Source organism: Mytilus trossulus, chromosome 3 (genome assembly GCF_036588685.1).
Source record: "Mytilus trossulus isolate FHL-02 chromosome 3, PNRI_Mtr1.1.1.hap1, whole genome shotgun sequence".
NCBI lineage: Eukaryota > Metazoa > Mollusca > Bivalvia > Mytilida > Mytilidae > Mytilus > Mytilus trossulus.
Genome location: NC_086375.1, coordinates 26,813,434 through 26,828,593, shown reverse-complemented (window position 1 = coordinate 26,828,593; position 15,160 = coordinate 26,813,434). Strand labels below are relative to the sequence as shown.

The 15,160-nt window shown below is 30.1% G+C and overlaps 1 protein-coding gene across 5 annotated transcripts in view; it reads left to right on the top strand.

Annotated features, from left to right (window-relative positions):
- The window catches only part of LOC134711094 (EH domain-binding protein 1-like), an 88,021-nt gene that overhangs the window by 14,722 nt on the left and 58,139 nt on the right, over positions 1 to 15,160 (top strand). For 2 of the 5 annotated variants that reach the window (XM_063571528.1, XM_063571527.1), the window contains exons 6-18: positions 6 to 265; positions 1,823 to 2,330; positions 2,836 to 2,917; positions 3,537 to 3,706; positions 4,808 to 4,856; positions 5,337 to 6,127; positions 6,541 to 6,598; positions 7,278 to 7,412; positions 7,796 to 7,940; positions 9,039 to 9,098; positions 13,809 to 13,930; positions 14,489 to 14,588; positions 14,868 to 14,932. In XM_063571528.1, coding sequence (XP_063427598.1) covers positions 6 to 265; positions 1,823 to 2,330; positions 2,836 to 2,917; positions 3,537 to 3,706; positions 4,808 to 4,856; positions 5,337 to 6,127; positions 6,541 to 6,598; positions 7,278 to 7,412; positions 7,796 to 7,940; positions 9,039 to 9,098; positions 13,809 to 13,930; positions 14,489 to 14,588; positions 14,868 to 14,932 — 2,545 coding nt within the window. The remainder of the gene's footprint in view (positions 1 to 5; positions 266 to 1,822; positions 2,331 to 2,835; positions 2,918 to 3,536; positions 3,707 to 4,807; positions 4,857 to 5,336; positions 6,128 to 6,540; positions 6,599 to 7,277; positions 7,413 to 7,795; positions 7,941 to 9,038; positions 9,099 to 13,808; positions 13,931 to 14,488; positions 14,589 to 14,867; positions 14,933 to 15,160) is intronic. The other 3 variants (XM_063571532.1, XM_063571530.1, XM_063571531.1) reach the window with 3 other exon arrangements.

The window sequence follows — 15,160 nt, the reverse complement described above, 5'->3', positions numbered from 1 at the left end:
TATAGAGATGAAGACATGCAGAGTGTAGCCAGTTTAATGAGTATAGGTAAAACAGATATTGGTAACCTTGATGAACTTGAGGAGGAAGGAGAAAATAGTGGGGATCACAGCGGGGATCACTCATTCTGTTCCAGACTAGCAGAAATCACAACTCAGTTATCCAATCTAGATGAAGAAGACGAATCTGCTGGTAATCCCTTTGGGAACCCTTTTGGGAACCCTTTTGGAGACCCTGATGATTTGGAATGTGATGGCTTTGAATGTGGTATTTTGCTTTTGCTTATTTCTTTCTTTTATTTAATGATTTCTTGCATCTTACAATTTTAATGTGATATCTTGTTTTAAAGACACATTGTAGTTTTGTTGTATGTGCTTGCGCAACAAGTTGTATCCTGGAAAACATTCTTAAAAATAAGTTAGATATACTTGTAAAAATGGCTGCTAATGACTTTTAGTGACTGATGTACATTTAATTCAACATCTGAATTTATCATTGAAACATGATCAAAACTAAAAAAAAAATATAATGGACTTGGCTCAATTTATTGATTTCCTATTTTATATGATCTTTACTAGTCCAAGTCTTTAACTGGTAGACATAGCCCCCTCTATTTTGATTTAAAAATGTAACTTTGGAAAATAAATTTTATGGATTGTTAGAAATAATTTCATTTACCAATACGTTCAACCTGTGGAAGATATATCTATATTTCTCCATTGTTTTTATAAAACATAAATTGTATCCTATTTGCTCAAAATCTGTGACTTTGATGGTCGTTTCTTTATACGGATCTTTATCTATAAATATGATATATTTAAGGTAATCAAATTTAAACAGTGCAATATAATTTCATCAAGAAATAATGATGATTTTTTTACATAAGATGAATATTAAAAAAGAAATGATCAAAAATTGCTGTAACTTTGCACATGGGAGATAACTCATGCTTAGGTCTGATACTCCACTTACTATTACCAATCAAATATTTTACCATGAAAATGTATCCTTCAATAGAAAATGGTGTTAAAGTATCATTGTGTTTACAATATTTCAATAAATCAAGAATAATATTCATTAAAAGGAAAACAGAAATAACTACACTAACACAGACTTCTCAGAGAGATTGTAATTTTAGATAAATTTATAAACATTGAAGTTTATTAGTTTAGTATGAAGTTGTTCGGTAAGATATTATTTATCTTATCATTTCAAGAAGTTTTTATTTAGTTTATTTCCTTAGCAATGGTTTTGTTTGTTGTAATTTTTGTTCTTGCAATATTTTTTGTGCATGAAGCATATTTTTGCATCTTTTGTTAATGAAACTGCTTTGTTTCTCATTAAGGAATCTGCCTCTGTTCTTATTTGATTTATTAATTGCTTGATTGAGTGCAAGATTCTGATGGATTCTGCAAAAGCACAAATAACCCTTTTGAAAATTCTTGTTTCAACCTAAATTCCATAATTAATTTACCTGTGTAAGGATCTTTACCTATGAACTAAATGGCTTTTTTTCTTTCGCATTATCCTTGTTGTTATTTTGAATAAATGTTGTGCTTAAACATGTAACACTTACAAAAGACATTAAAAATTCAGCCTTGTATAAAATGTAATTTAAAGCTAAATAAAGGATATAAACAAAACAAAAATATTTATATTTACTGAATATAAACATAAAGTTAAAGAAAGATTGAAATTATGAGTGGTTTAAAAAAGAAACATTGATAGATATTTGTAATTTGATTTTTTAAGAACATCATATTTTAAAAAAATCAGTAAAATGTAAACTTCATTATGCTTAATAAAGACTTTTTTTATTTTTAGTGGAACAGAGTGAAAATTCAGTTAACTTAACAGAAGCATTAGAATCCTCAAACCCATTCGGTGATGATGATGATGAGGAGGAGGATGAAAACAATCCTTTTAAAGATCCTACTCCCCCAGACAGATATCTGACATCCGATGTTGTGAACTCTTCAAAAGCAAAGAAAACCAAAAGAGCTCCAGTTCCACCACAAGCAGGAGAATCATCGCCAAGTCCTAAAAAACCTCAAGCATCCCCAAGAGCCACACCAGAAAAGTCCTCAGCGGCAAAAGTGCTAAATCCTCCTGGAGAACAATCACCAAGTCCAAAGAAGCGAGCCCCTGCACCACCACAATCAATAGAAAAGGCTCTAAAAGAGATAGTATCATTGACAAAGAAACCTAAATCACCGTCAAGTCCAGAGAGACCTGTGTATGAGGGTTCTCCACCATCTACTCCAGTGGAAAAATGGAAAAGGCCAATAACTCCTCCACATTTACAGTCTAAATCAGAATCTCCTAATGAAAGGTAGTTTCTCACTTTTAAGACAAAACACTTTTCCATTTATTCTTTCTTCGAATTCTCATATTGTTTCACTATTATTCAATACTAAAGTTTTTGATCAAAATGAAATTGGGGGTTTCCTGTTAGCAAACATGGACTTTGGGATGTCAAGATCATCAATAACTCCTGCTAAATTAAACCAGTCTTCTGTTTTCAATGAATATTTTTACTTCATGTCTTCCTCCATCTTCTGTTTCATTTTGATCAGAATAATTTATAAGATCTCCAATACAATACATGTCCATAAAAGGACTTATTCCAATTAGATTGACACTGATTCTGCTATTAATCTAAGCTATTTATGATCTTACTCACAATGCTGTTTGCTTTCCATATCTGTTATAAACTCATATTTCAGACAGCAAAAATAAGAGTGTAACACAATAGTTTACCAGAATTAAATACTGTTTTCATTGTTGCAGGATTTTTCTTGAGATTAATTATTTAATAATACATTTTTTTCCTTCAGTATTACAGATGTGTCTATAGAAGTGGTTTCACCAGACAGTAAAGGGGACAGAAAGGCATTAGAAACATTGGATTTAAATAAGGTAAAATCGTCATTTAGCATCTTTTTGTGAACCTCACACATACTCTCATGAAGACTGAATTGAAAAGAGGACAGGGTTGCCAAAGTAACAAATAAACTAGTACTTTTGCTGCAATTGTCTGCTTTCATCATAGAGGTAGACTTATAGGGGTTACCTGTTGTGGGATTGAGTGGTCTCTTGTACCAATGTTAGAGTCTAGCCAATATGAATCACTGCCATCTTGTAATCATTTATTAAATTGTTTGATAAACATGTATTTCTTTATTGCATGATTGCAGAATGTGTAGGGTTTTTATCATCATCATGACTGAATTGGACAATTGTAATTAACATTTGTGATTTTTTTTTGTCTTGACAAATTATGACAGTTTTTACAAGAATTATCTAAAATTCAAAAAGGATTCATGCCTTTATTTTTTTAAGTCATTGGCAACCAAACAACAGTAATATGGGTATAGCTAATGTTATGTTGTACATGTTATATAGTAGATAAAAGGTCAAAGCCGAAACATGAATGTGATTATAATTTCCAAGTGTTTATCATCATGCATTTTTGTAAATATTAAAAACATTTCAGTGTTTTTTTTATTAAATGAATTTATCTTACAATGTTATTTAGCAGACAGGATCACCAGTAACCAAGTCTGGAGATTCTACTCAGACTTTATTAGAATGGTGTAAAGAAGTCACACAGGGCCATAAAGGTGTCAAAATTACAAATCTGACAACCTCATGGAGGAATGGGATGGCATTCTGTGCAATTATTGCTCATTTTAGACCAGATCTCATGTAAGTTAATGTGTGTTTGTGTCAAAATTGCAATTAGAATATGCTGACTAAGTCTTATTTATGGAATCAAGGTTTTTTTTTCAGATGTTGAATGTAACTATTAATAATATAAATTTGTTTCTCTGGGATCTAAATTCTAGTTTAAATAAACAAAACAAAATAACTTTTGATTATCTCCCCTTGATAACTTCTTGGCCCATGATATTACTACTCTGTAAACAGTCTTTTTTGGATGCAAAATTGTTTGTTTACCTAGTGCTTTAGTTGAAAGTAAATAGCAGTGCAAATATTATAAAAAAGAAGATGTGGTATGGTTGCCAATGAGAAAACTATCCACAAAAGACCAAAATGAACAAACTAAAAACAAAAATATGCTCAGTTTCATGAATAAATTAGGACTGAAAACATGTAATGAAATAATGGAGGTGCATAATACCAGTCTTTTATTTACCAAGCTACAAAATTCTTAAAGTGAATGGGTACCATATTAATAATATAAATTTTATGGCATGGGTTTAATGTAGGCAAAGGTGTCTTGCACATTTTTTACAAATTAATTAATATCGTCATTAAAAAGTCATAACTTATATTGAAATACATAATCTATGGGTTTTAAAACAATTATTTGTTAGTCTTGGACACTTAGCTACTGAAAAGATTCATCAATGCTTACATACTTTTATTATTTTATATTATAATCATATAATAATTTAATCATATGAATTATATGCAATATAAAGGAGATAAGGATTGATCAAGGTTAATTTTGTTGTTATGATCAAACTTAAATTTAAATGTTCAACTATTTAAATTAGAAATTTTCAAAATTTTGCAAACTTTGGCAAAACCTTGAAAATATGGTTTTTCCTCAATTTACTAAAATTGGTAACCACAAAAATAAATGAATCAACAGTATTTAGTTTCTCCTTGCAATAAAAGAGTAATTGCATGAATTTTGTTTATATTTTTCCTCATGAAAATTAATTGGATTGCCTTAAATTTATGCAAAATATTCACAGGGCAATATTCACTTATAATATTCATGCAATAACCTAATAAATCATTTGATAATTAGTTTATTTTTTTTTTATATCATTTCAGTGACTTTCGATCTCTTAATCCACATGACATGAAAGCTAATAATAGAATAGTAAGTAAACTATATTTAACTTAGAATTTGCATGCACATATTGATTTAAAAAATCCATTGAAATGTAGAAGAGTATCAGTAACAACATTTCAAAGTAAGATATTACATAGTTACCTGGACTTCTCCTTAAACATCATATCAAAACAACACTAAGATTCTTCGTTTACCTGGTACATGTATTGTTCATTCATTTGTGTGAAGCCTCATTTCTATATCATTACGTCTATTGTCAGCACCTCTCTCACACTTTTGGATTCCAGATAATAAAAACATGATAGAAACTTATATATAATGCTTATAATCACAGAACAGTATTTACTATACATGAAACCTGCATCTGTATGTGAAAGTCGCCTGATGCAAATTTACAAGCAGTGGCATCTGTTGTCCAAAGACAGGTTGAATTCCATTTTCATTGTTATCACTTTTACCATTCCAGAGATATGGTAGTAGATTTATTCAAATTTTCTTGTTTTGTAGGCTTTTGATGCAGCAGCTAAGCTGGGTATTCCAAGAGTTATAGAACCTTCTGATATGGTTTTATTGAAAGTTCCTGATAAGTTATCTGTAATGACCTACTTACATCAACTACGGGCATATTTTACTGGTCAGACATTAGAAATACAGCAGATAGGGACGAGTGCTCGTGAAAGTACATATATGCTTAGTGAAAAAGATCGTGAGTTAGAAATGCAAATTTCTAGAGAAATGTATGGCAAAGATGTGATGGACTCAGTGCAGCCGTCGAAGGAAAATGTTCCCAAACCTGATGTTGATAGTCGTAAAAAATCCAAAAGTCGAGAGACGACTCCAGTAACGCCAGATTCATTGTCTTATACTTCAAGTAGTCCCTCTAATTCGTTAGATAAATTAAGTGAACTCTCTAGTCATTCACCTGTTAAACAAAGCCCTGATCGAGAAGTGACTTTGACAAATGGTGATATTAAAAGATCGCCTAGTCCTGATAAAAATATTAAAAGATTGCCTAGTCCCGATAAAAATAATTCTTGTGATAATAATAAACTGGTGTCTCAAACCAAAGAGAGTTCTTCTGTTTCTGTGGATAAATCAAAAACCTCATTAATGACAAGGAACCAGTTGAATAATCCGTTTGATTCTGATGAGGAGGATATTAGTCCAGCCTCTGGTCACGTAGAAGGGGAGGATGATAGTGAAGTATGGGTATTAAGGAGTGATTCACAGACAAGTAGTATAACATCTGGATCTGTAAGTCCACAATGGTCTTCCAAAGAAAGTACTCCTTCCAGAGAGTAAGTTATCATATTACTTTCAAAGTTCTGAATGCATTGCATCCAGTTAAAATAGATTTAAAGTTTGTCATCCGCAACCATGCAATAATTTGATTAGATTAAAAAAATGAAATAAGATGCAATGATGCAAAAAAAATAATGGTGGACATCAATTTCATGAATTTGGAAATCTTGTAGTTTTACAAGAAATAAAGTTTTAAAAAAATAGAATTTTACTTTTTTTTTAAGTAAGAGTGGGAGACAAGAACCTAATCATCAAAAAGGAAATCAAGTCGCCCTGCTTTTCAAACACAGTCGCTTTGAAATATAAAATATCATTGCTTCATTTTTTGCCCATCAGTGGTAAATAATTAAGTATGATTTTATTCTAGCAAATTATTAAGTTGATAATATATATTTTTTTATTCTTACAGAAAAAGTCCTGTTGTTGAAAAACATACAAGGAGATACCAGAAAAATACTGAAAAACAGGTGATTATTTACTTTTAATTTTAAGAACAAATTATTTCAACTGTTGTCTGCTCTATTTATGGCCGGGTTGTTGTCGCTTTGACACATATTCAATTTGACACATTCCCCATTTCCTTTCTCAATTTTATTTCAAAAATGAGTAAAATGAAATTTGCATCTACAGATAAATCACCCATCCAATTATCATTTAATTGTCCAGTTCAGAAAAACTCAAACTCAACTTATGTAGTATGAATGAAAGAGTGTGAAACACAGTGATTACTATCTTTAAAAGTGTTGAGATAATAAAGTATGTGTGAAACACAGTTATACTAGGGATACTTATATAAATGTGAATATGAAAACAACCTATCAAGACAAATTTTGATTTTCATTATCATTTTCACTGTACATCACACCCACCTATAATAGAGAGTTTAAAGTGGAAAAGGAAGATGTGGAATGATTGCCATATGAGACAACTCTCAACAAAAGAACAAATGATATAGAAATTTTCAAATATAGGTTACCGTAAGTTTTATATAGGGGTATGTAAGCTTACTTTCAAAGGTTTCCTTAACAATCTCCATTTAACAAATAATGTGCCTTCCCTGTGTCTTGTGTACAATCGGTGTATCTTTTTATGGATCACCCCTTAAAAAAGACTTTGAATTTTAATGATGTTGATATTATTTTTTAGCCAACCAATCACAAAGCAAGGCATGAAGAGCTAAAGGCAAAAGCTAAAATACTTTTAGAGAAGGCTAAACAAGACGCAATAGTTGAAACTAAAGAAAATAAGCAGAACACCAAAGAAACAGGGAAAGCAAGTCAGGTATGTTATAGAATTTATTTTCAAGGATTTTGTGTTTCACTTTCAGAAATTGATTTCCCCCATGTACACCAATATGATTTTCACTGATGTATTTGTATACCCTACCTAACAAAGTTATTACATATTCTGGATGCTTTAAAATTTCATTTCTAATTAACTTTTATTAGAATATGTTATTTGCATAACACATTCTATAAAGTACGAATAGCATGCTCAGTCGTTTTACCATATAAATTCCTATATAACCTCATCTAGATTTTTTTTTTAAAATCAGAATCTTTTTTATAATTATGTAACTTGTAAAATTTCGTAATTTTGTAAATTTTGTAATTTTTGTAATTTTGTAATACTGTACTGCAAATTTTCTTGCTTTCACAATATAGGAAGAAGAGGATAAGAAGCTGAGACTAAAAGAAAGAGCTCGACAGTTAATAGAGGAAACAAGAGCCAGTATTGGTAAACCTCAGATGTCGGATATGAATCCATCAATATCATTGTCACAGAGGACAAAAATTAATACAGATTCAGGTAATTATCTATATTATCTGTAAAGAAATACAACAGCAGTATACATAGAACTATTTTGCAAAAATTCATATTAGATAGATATAAGTCAGTTATTGAAATTCTGCACAATTTCTGAACAGTTGTATCACAAGGATCTTTTGTAAAACTACTTCCTGTTTAAGAATTCTTGTATCTTGATCTTTCTTCATATTAATGTTTCTTCTTTGCTGTTTTGCTTAATTTTTCATTTCAACATTTTATTCAGCTTTTTTCCATGCATGTTTATTTGAGAATTTCAAGGTATGTTTGAGGCAAATTCTTGAAATTTTTAATTACACTGAAAAGGAAGAAAATTTTGAATTAGTGAGTTTAACTTCTTTACTGTGCCTTGTACAGACACTTTTGTTAAGAGATGATTTTGTCTTTGAATTAATAGATGAAAGCTCAACTTTCAGCTTGCATCTTTTAATTACATTCAAGAAATTAATATTTTTAATAGACAAAGGTAAGAATAATTAATGAATAATTAATGATGCTGAGAAATATTTGAATATGTTCTCTCTCAAGGAAATAGACAGCAGTAGGACCTGTCTGCACAACCTGACAGATTACTAGGGGTATCTAACTCCAACTATTTTCCCTCCCCATTGTTAAATGCTGTTTGCTTAGCAAAGAATCAGCAACAACACCCATTTTAAAGTATACGTATGTTACAACATAACAGATATAGAATTTTGTTATATTTATGTGTCTGGATAAAAGAAATGATTCAAACTAAAGTATTTAAAAGAATGTATACTTACAATTGCCAAACTTTCTGCTTTCTCTAAATAATGCATATGCATGTCATCTTTCTTCTTTAAGAATTAGATAAATTGTTTTGTTATGTTAAAATTTAAAGTAAAATTGCTCACAAACTTTAGTTTGCTTTATTCATGGTACATGTGTTTATTTCACGCATATTTTTTGTTTATCTATATATTTCTATTTATTTGTGTCACCTTTATAGCAAAGACGACTTATTATTTTGCTTTAATAAATGTTGTGGTTCACACTAGAGTTTAGTTTTATTTTTGTTTACCACATTTTATTTTATTTCTGTTATATTTATGCATACAGTTAAGCCTACAAAAGCCAGGCGGATAACTGCCTCTTCACAGCTTTTCAAAGCTAGGCATGGTATGTTCTAATGCATGTAATTACCAAGCACATGACTATGTTTATATTCACTAATCCTAGATATTAACCCAGCTTTTAAAAATATCTAACATTTTGCTGGGCAAATTTTTCCTAATTGATAAATTATGTATATATTTGCTATTTGGTGCTTATTTTGTTTAATAGTTGTACATCTACTTTGCCTTGCCAGGTGATGGGCATGTCCATTTGTTCTTTATGATTGTATATGCACAGTTTTTAACCTGCAATGGAATTTCAGCAAAACTTTCTCAATCTTAAGAATTTAATAGTATTGTGCATCTCCAATTTTAATTGATAATCAGAAGGATTTTTGGGGGTTTCCTATATCAAAAAATGGACTTATACATTATTTCATATTATTACAAGAGATGATAGGATACATCTGTTGAATACCATAATTTAGAAATATGGTTCAAATTTTGAAATAAACAAACTGCCTTCATTTTCAAAAGAATGACCCATTGCAGAATTTTGTTTAAACTTATTAAGGCGAAGAGGAAAACAAATATTGCTAGATCAAAAAATATGAACAGATTTAATCAAAAGATGGTTAAGACTGTCATAATTTTATGTGTTAGATTCTGGTTAGTTTTCCAAAGAAAAATCAGTGGTTAAATTTATAAAAAAATTATTTATGAAAAAAAATAACAAATTACTGAAATCTCCTTAACTATATACAAATAACTAACACTTATAAATATATACAAATTACTGACATATTCATAAATATATACCAATTTCATCTACAAAAGGTTAGGCCTGTTCCATTATATTATGTTTTTGAACTTAATCAATTTTTGAAAGAATGCGTCTGGTAAAATATACTAAATACTAGAAAGAAGGTGAAGTATAATTGCCAATGAGACAAGTCTTCATAATAGACCAAATCATCCAAATGACACAGAAATATTTTTAGGGCAGTAGGGCAGTGGCATTGCAATTTACATAAAAAAAATCCTTGTAGCTATATTGCATGTTTAAAGATTGTATGCATCAAAGATTTCATCGAAGGAATACAAAGGCACACATCAGTTATTTGTTTTAAGTGCCATCCGTTGGAACTCCTTTCACACCACAAAACAAACCTGAGCATCATTGTTTATTAAATTATACTTGTTTTAGGGGAAAATAACATCCTTAATAATTTTTGATAGAATTGACAACTTGCAAGATTTAACATGTTTGGCAAAATAAATGTCTTTTGTTGTAACTGTGTTTTTAGTTTGTTGCTTCTGTGAAAAGGACAGATTGATATTAATGAAATAGTTGCTTGTTATAACGTTTTTTTTTATTTGAGTATAAAAGTGTTAACCAAAGCACATTTGTGCTTCATACTTTAGTACGATCAATGCTTTTGCAACCCTATAAAGTTATAAAAAGAAGCTTCAAATTCTTACTATAACTTTTTCATGCTACAACCATGAACTTAAAAGTTAAGTCAAACTTTTGTATGCATTGTTTTATATGGTTACAAACAACATATCCTATAAAAATAGCTGTTTTATTTTCTATGGAAATGAAAAATGATATTGGAGTGTCTTGATTTTATTGTCAGCCAATCAAAATTACAAATTTAAATGAAGCATACATGTAATGTTACTATTATCTCACATCTAATTGTTTTAGTCATTAGGGCGGTGGCCTGTGTATTGTCATGTATAAATAGGTTTTTGGGGTTGTGTTTGATTTTATCTATTTGAAAGGAAATAACAATAGTATAGTAACTTACTGCAACTTAACCCAGTTCTTTTAAAGTACTTAAATTTGTCTCCTAATGATCTATTTTCTGATGATATCTTTGTGCAGTTTCCTATTTTTGTAATATAAATAGTACAATGATGTTATTGACTATTGGCCTAATTGCTATAATTCATATAATTGTTTCATGTCTTTTGAATAGTTATTCCCATATTCATTCATATTCTAAAAAAGGTTGATAAAAATGGTTTGAGTTATCTGAAAACTATGCTTCTGTTTTGATTATAAGGGACAGAATAGAGGTTTAACAGATTCTTTCTTTCCCTTGTTTGTGTGACACTCTGCTCCTGTTGAAATTTGCCTTCAAGCCTTCAAGAATAAAAGCCATATATATTTTCAAGCAGTCATACCACATCTTTTTTACATGTTATATGATTGCAAATGAGACAACTCTTCACAAGAGTCCAAATGACACCGAAATTAACAACTACAGGTCACTGTACGGCCTTCAACAATGAGCAAAGCCCATACCGCAGATATATACAACATAGTCTGTCAATATCTCTTGACCCGCCTCTGTTCACTTCTATTGTAATTGTTTCCCCCTTTTAGAATTATCTTTGGCTTGATCATGTTACAGATGGTGAATGGTTACAACAGATTTTAAAAAGTAGGAAGTTCCGACAAAATGTGCACTTCAAAATATTATATACACTTGTAAGGTTCAAGATAATGATATTGACCTAAAAATATAAAACAAAGGACATGTGACCTCAGCCTTATATAGAAAACATTTTATGTAACTATATATTAGAAAGCTAAGGTTATCTTATTAAAGTGTCAAATTATGCATTTAGCTCTAAACATATTTATGCAGGTGCAACATCTGTTTATTTGTAGGTTTTCATGATTGGCTGATCGGCAGTGGTTTCAAACTGTCAATCAAACAGTGCAAAATTTATTTGTTTAACAATATTATTTTTTTTCATTTATAACTAAAATTCAAATGTTTTTTTTTGTTTTTATGCCCTATCTACGATAGTAGAGGGGCATTATGTTTTCTGGTCTGTGCCTCCGTTCGTCCATCTATGCGTCCATGCGTCCATTCGCTTAAGGTTAAAGATTTTGGTCAAGGTAGTTTTTAAAGAAGTTGAAGTCCAATCAACTTGAAACTAAGTACACATGTTCCCCATGATATAATCTTTCTAACTTTAATGCCAAATTATAGTTTTGACCCCAATTTTATGGTCCACTGAACATAGCAAATGATAGTGTAAAGTTCAGGTTAAAGTTTTTGGTCAAGGTAGTTTTTAATGAAGTTAAAGTCCAATCAACTTGAAACTTAGTACACATGTGTCCTATGATATGATCTTTCTAATTTTAATTCAAAATTTAAATTTTGACCCCAATTTCAGGGTCTACTGAACATAGAAAATGAAAGTGCGAGTGGGGCATCCATGTACTATGGACACATTCTTGTTTTGTTGATAAAATATTTTTTTATAATTATAAGCAATTACAGATTGTTCTGAAGTCCTTAATACAAATAAATTTGTTAAATTTTTACCTCTTTTTTTTACCCCCTTTCCCCTCCCCCACCTCAAAAATTAAAGATGAGCAACAGCACATTGATTTGATATTGCCTTAACTTGTGTGTTTTTGCCTAATGATGATAGTGTGAATCATTAATTTCAGTAAACCAAGCTTGTCTCACTGTACTGTTGATTATTTTATTTTGTTTAGGGTACCTGACTGAATTAAGCACATTGAGAGAAAAAAAAAATTGTTGATGTTTGACTTCCTGGTTTTTGCCATAGTCTGTATGCAAGCTATAGAAATATTTTATTTTTTTAAATGTTTAAACTTGTGGTTTACCTGCACTCTTAAAAGAAATCAACGAAATTAAGTTACCTGTGAAAAATATATGAATCCAGGAACATGTGTAATTGACAGATTTTTCAGTTTGCTTTCTTACGAAGAGGAACAGAACTTAAAATTGTGCTTAAAACTTTGTAAAAAGTAGATATTTTGTGTTGACAAACACTTATATGTTATAGGAAATTAGTATGACGTTCATTATCACTGAACTAGTATATATTTGTTTAGGGGCCAGCTGAAGGACGCCTCCGGGTGCGGGAATTCTCGTTACATTGAAGACCTGTTGGTGACCTTCTGCTGTTGTTTTTTCTATGGTTGGGTTGTTGTCTCTTTGATACATTTCCCATTTCCATTCTCAATTTTATAATATATAACTTTTTTTAAAATAAGCACCATAAAGATGAAGAATTATGTATTTGATACAGGAGCACAATTATAAATATAGATTATTGAATACATTGTAGGAGGAGGATTACATTTATGCCTCGTTCACATGGACATTTAATTCGAGTTGAATTTGAATGCAAATCGAGTTAGCTAATTGCATTCAGGCACTAATTTTTTTAATTCGAATTACCTAATTCGAATTAGAAATATGTTTTTGTTAATACGAATTAAAAGTCAACGTCGTTTGGACAGTAAAGCGAATTTGACGCCATTGTAATTCGAATTAGAATTGACGTTAGGAGGTAAAATGTTTTAATGCAAATTAAACTATTTCGAATTTGTTAATGCGAATCGATTTGAATTACATGTGAACTCAGCATTACTTAAGAATAATATATTTTAAAACTTTTTTTATTATTACTGAAGAGGATTTTTATGAATAGTGTATTTTATTTGAATTTCTTCATGACAAAATATACAATTAAAACTAAAATTATAGAAAAATGGATATTATTTTAAAGTGTTGGGTAAAAAATTTCACTTCTTGATTATTTTATTTTTACTTGAGGTTACATCTAAAGTGAAATTCAAGTCCATTCTAAAACTTTTTATTGCAAAAGCAACTTATGACTATATATAGAATACAAATAATCATATAAAGATTTGCAAATATATAATACTTTAATTTCACATGTGGTGTTTTATTTTGTGTGTGTCTTATTCCAGACGCATCAGTAACAGCCACAACAGAGCCAAGCGTGAAAGGAGACAACAAACTGAAGAGACTCAGTCTGAAGAAAGTAGATCTGTCAACACCATTTTCCAAAGACAAAACCCCATCTCCACAGGTATATATATTTTCAGAAATATTATGGTTTGAATGATACAATGTACTAGTTCAGTCCCATTTCCTCTGAAATGGAGAGTAGCAATTCTTCAAAAACTATTCGAAAAAGATATTTGGGAAAGATTAATTTGATTTAATGAGTCACCTTGAAGAAATAGAAAAAAAAATTAGAGCCAAGGCTCCATGTTGAAGGCCGTACTTTGACCTATAATGGTTTACTTTTTTTTAAATTGTTATTTGGATGGAGAGATGTCTAATTGGCACTCACACCACATCTTCCTATATCTAGCAATAGCAATTCTGTTTTCCTTAAATATACCCCATGCAACATAGGGTATAATGTTTATGACCCGTCCGCTGATAAAGTTACAATATTAAAACAAAATAAATAATAAGTAATTTATTAATTCTGTTGGGAACAAACATGATGCATACTTTAAAATATTCCTTATTTTTTTTATTAAAACATATTAATGAAACTAAATATGGAAAAAGCATATTAAAGAGTTATCTCCCTTGATCTATCTTTATTTTCTTTCTTCTTTTTGCTGATAAATAGGTATCAGAACCAGATAAAGCTGTTTTGAATAATAAACAAGAGAAAAGAAAAGTTATTCCTGCAGTGAATATTTCCTACAGTATGGAGTTCCCTAAAGAAGGTATGTATATTCCTAACTCAGCAAAGTTGATGATTTGTTGAAGTTATGTGTTAATCTGGAAAAGCTTAAAAACAGCTGAACAGAATTCAAAAAAACTGTGCATAGATTTTTCTGAAGGACATGAAATTTTGTAACTGATATTTTTTTTTTATAACTGGCAGAGCAATATTTAGGGTTTCACATTCTTAAACATGATGATGAACTTTTCTGCTTATATGATTTTAAGAGACTACAGGCAACAAACATTGTCCTAAACAGACTTAAATAATTTTTTTTCAGATTGTGGAGACTCCAGTGATAACACAGAATCATTAGAAGAAGATCTGTTGTACAAGAAAAATGAGGTAAGATTAAGTAAATATAAAAAAATTGAAAAAGATTTCTGGTTTTGTTTTGGTTCATGTTGCTTTGTCTAAGTTTCCTACGTTGTAGATGTACTAACTGTTGATAGTCTTGTCATGGTGTTCTTGTGTTGTTTTGTCTAAGTTTTCTATGTTATAAATGTACTAACTGTTGATAGTCTTGTCATGGTGTTCTTGTGTTGCTCTGTCTTAGTTTCCTACGTTGTAGAT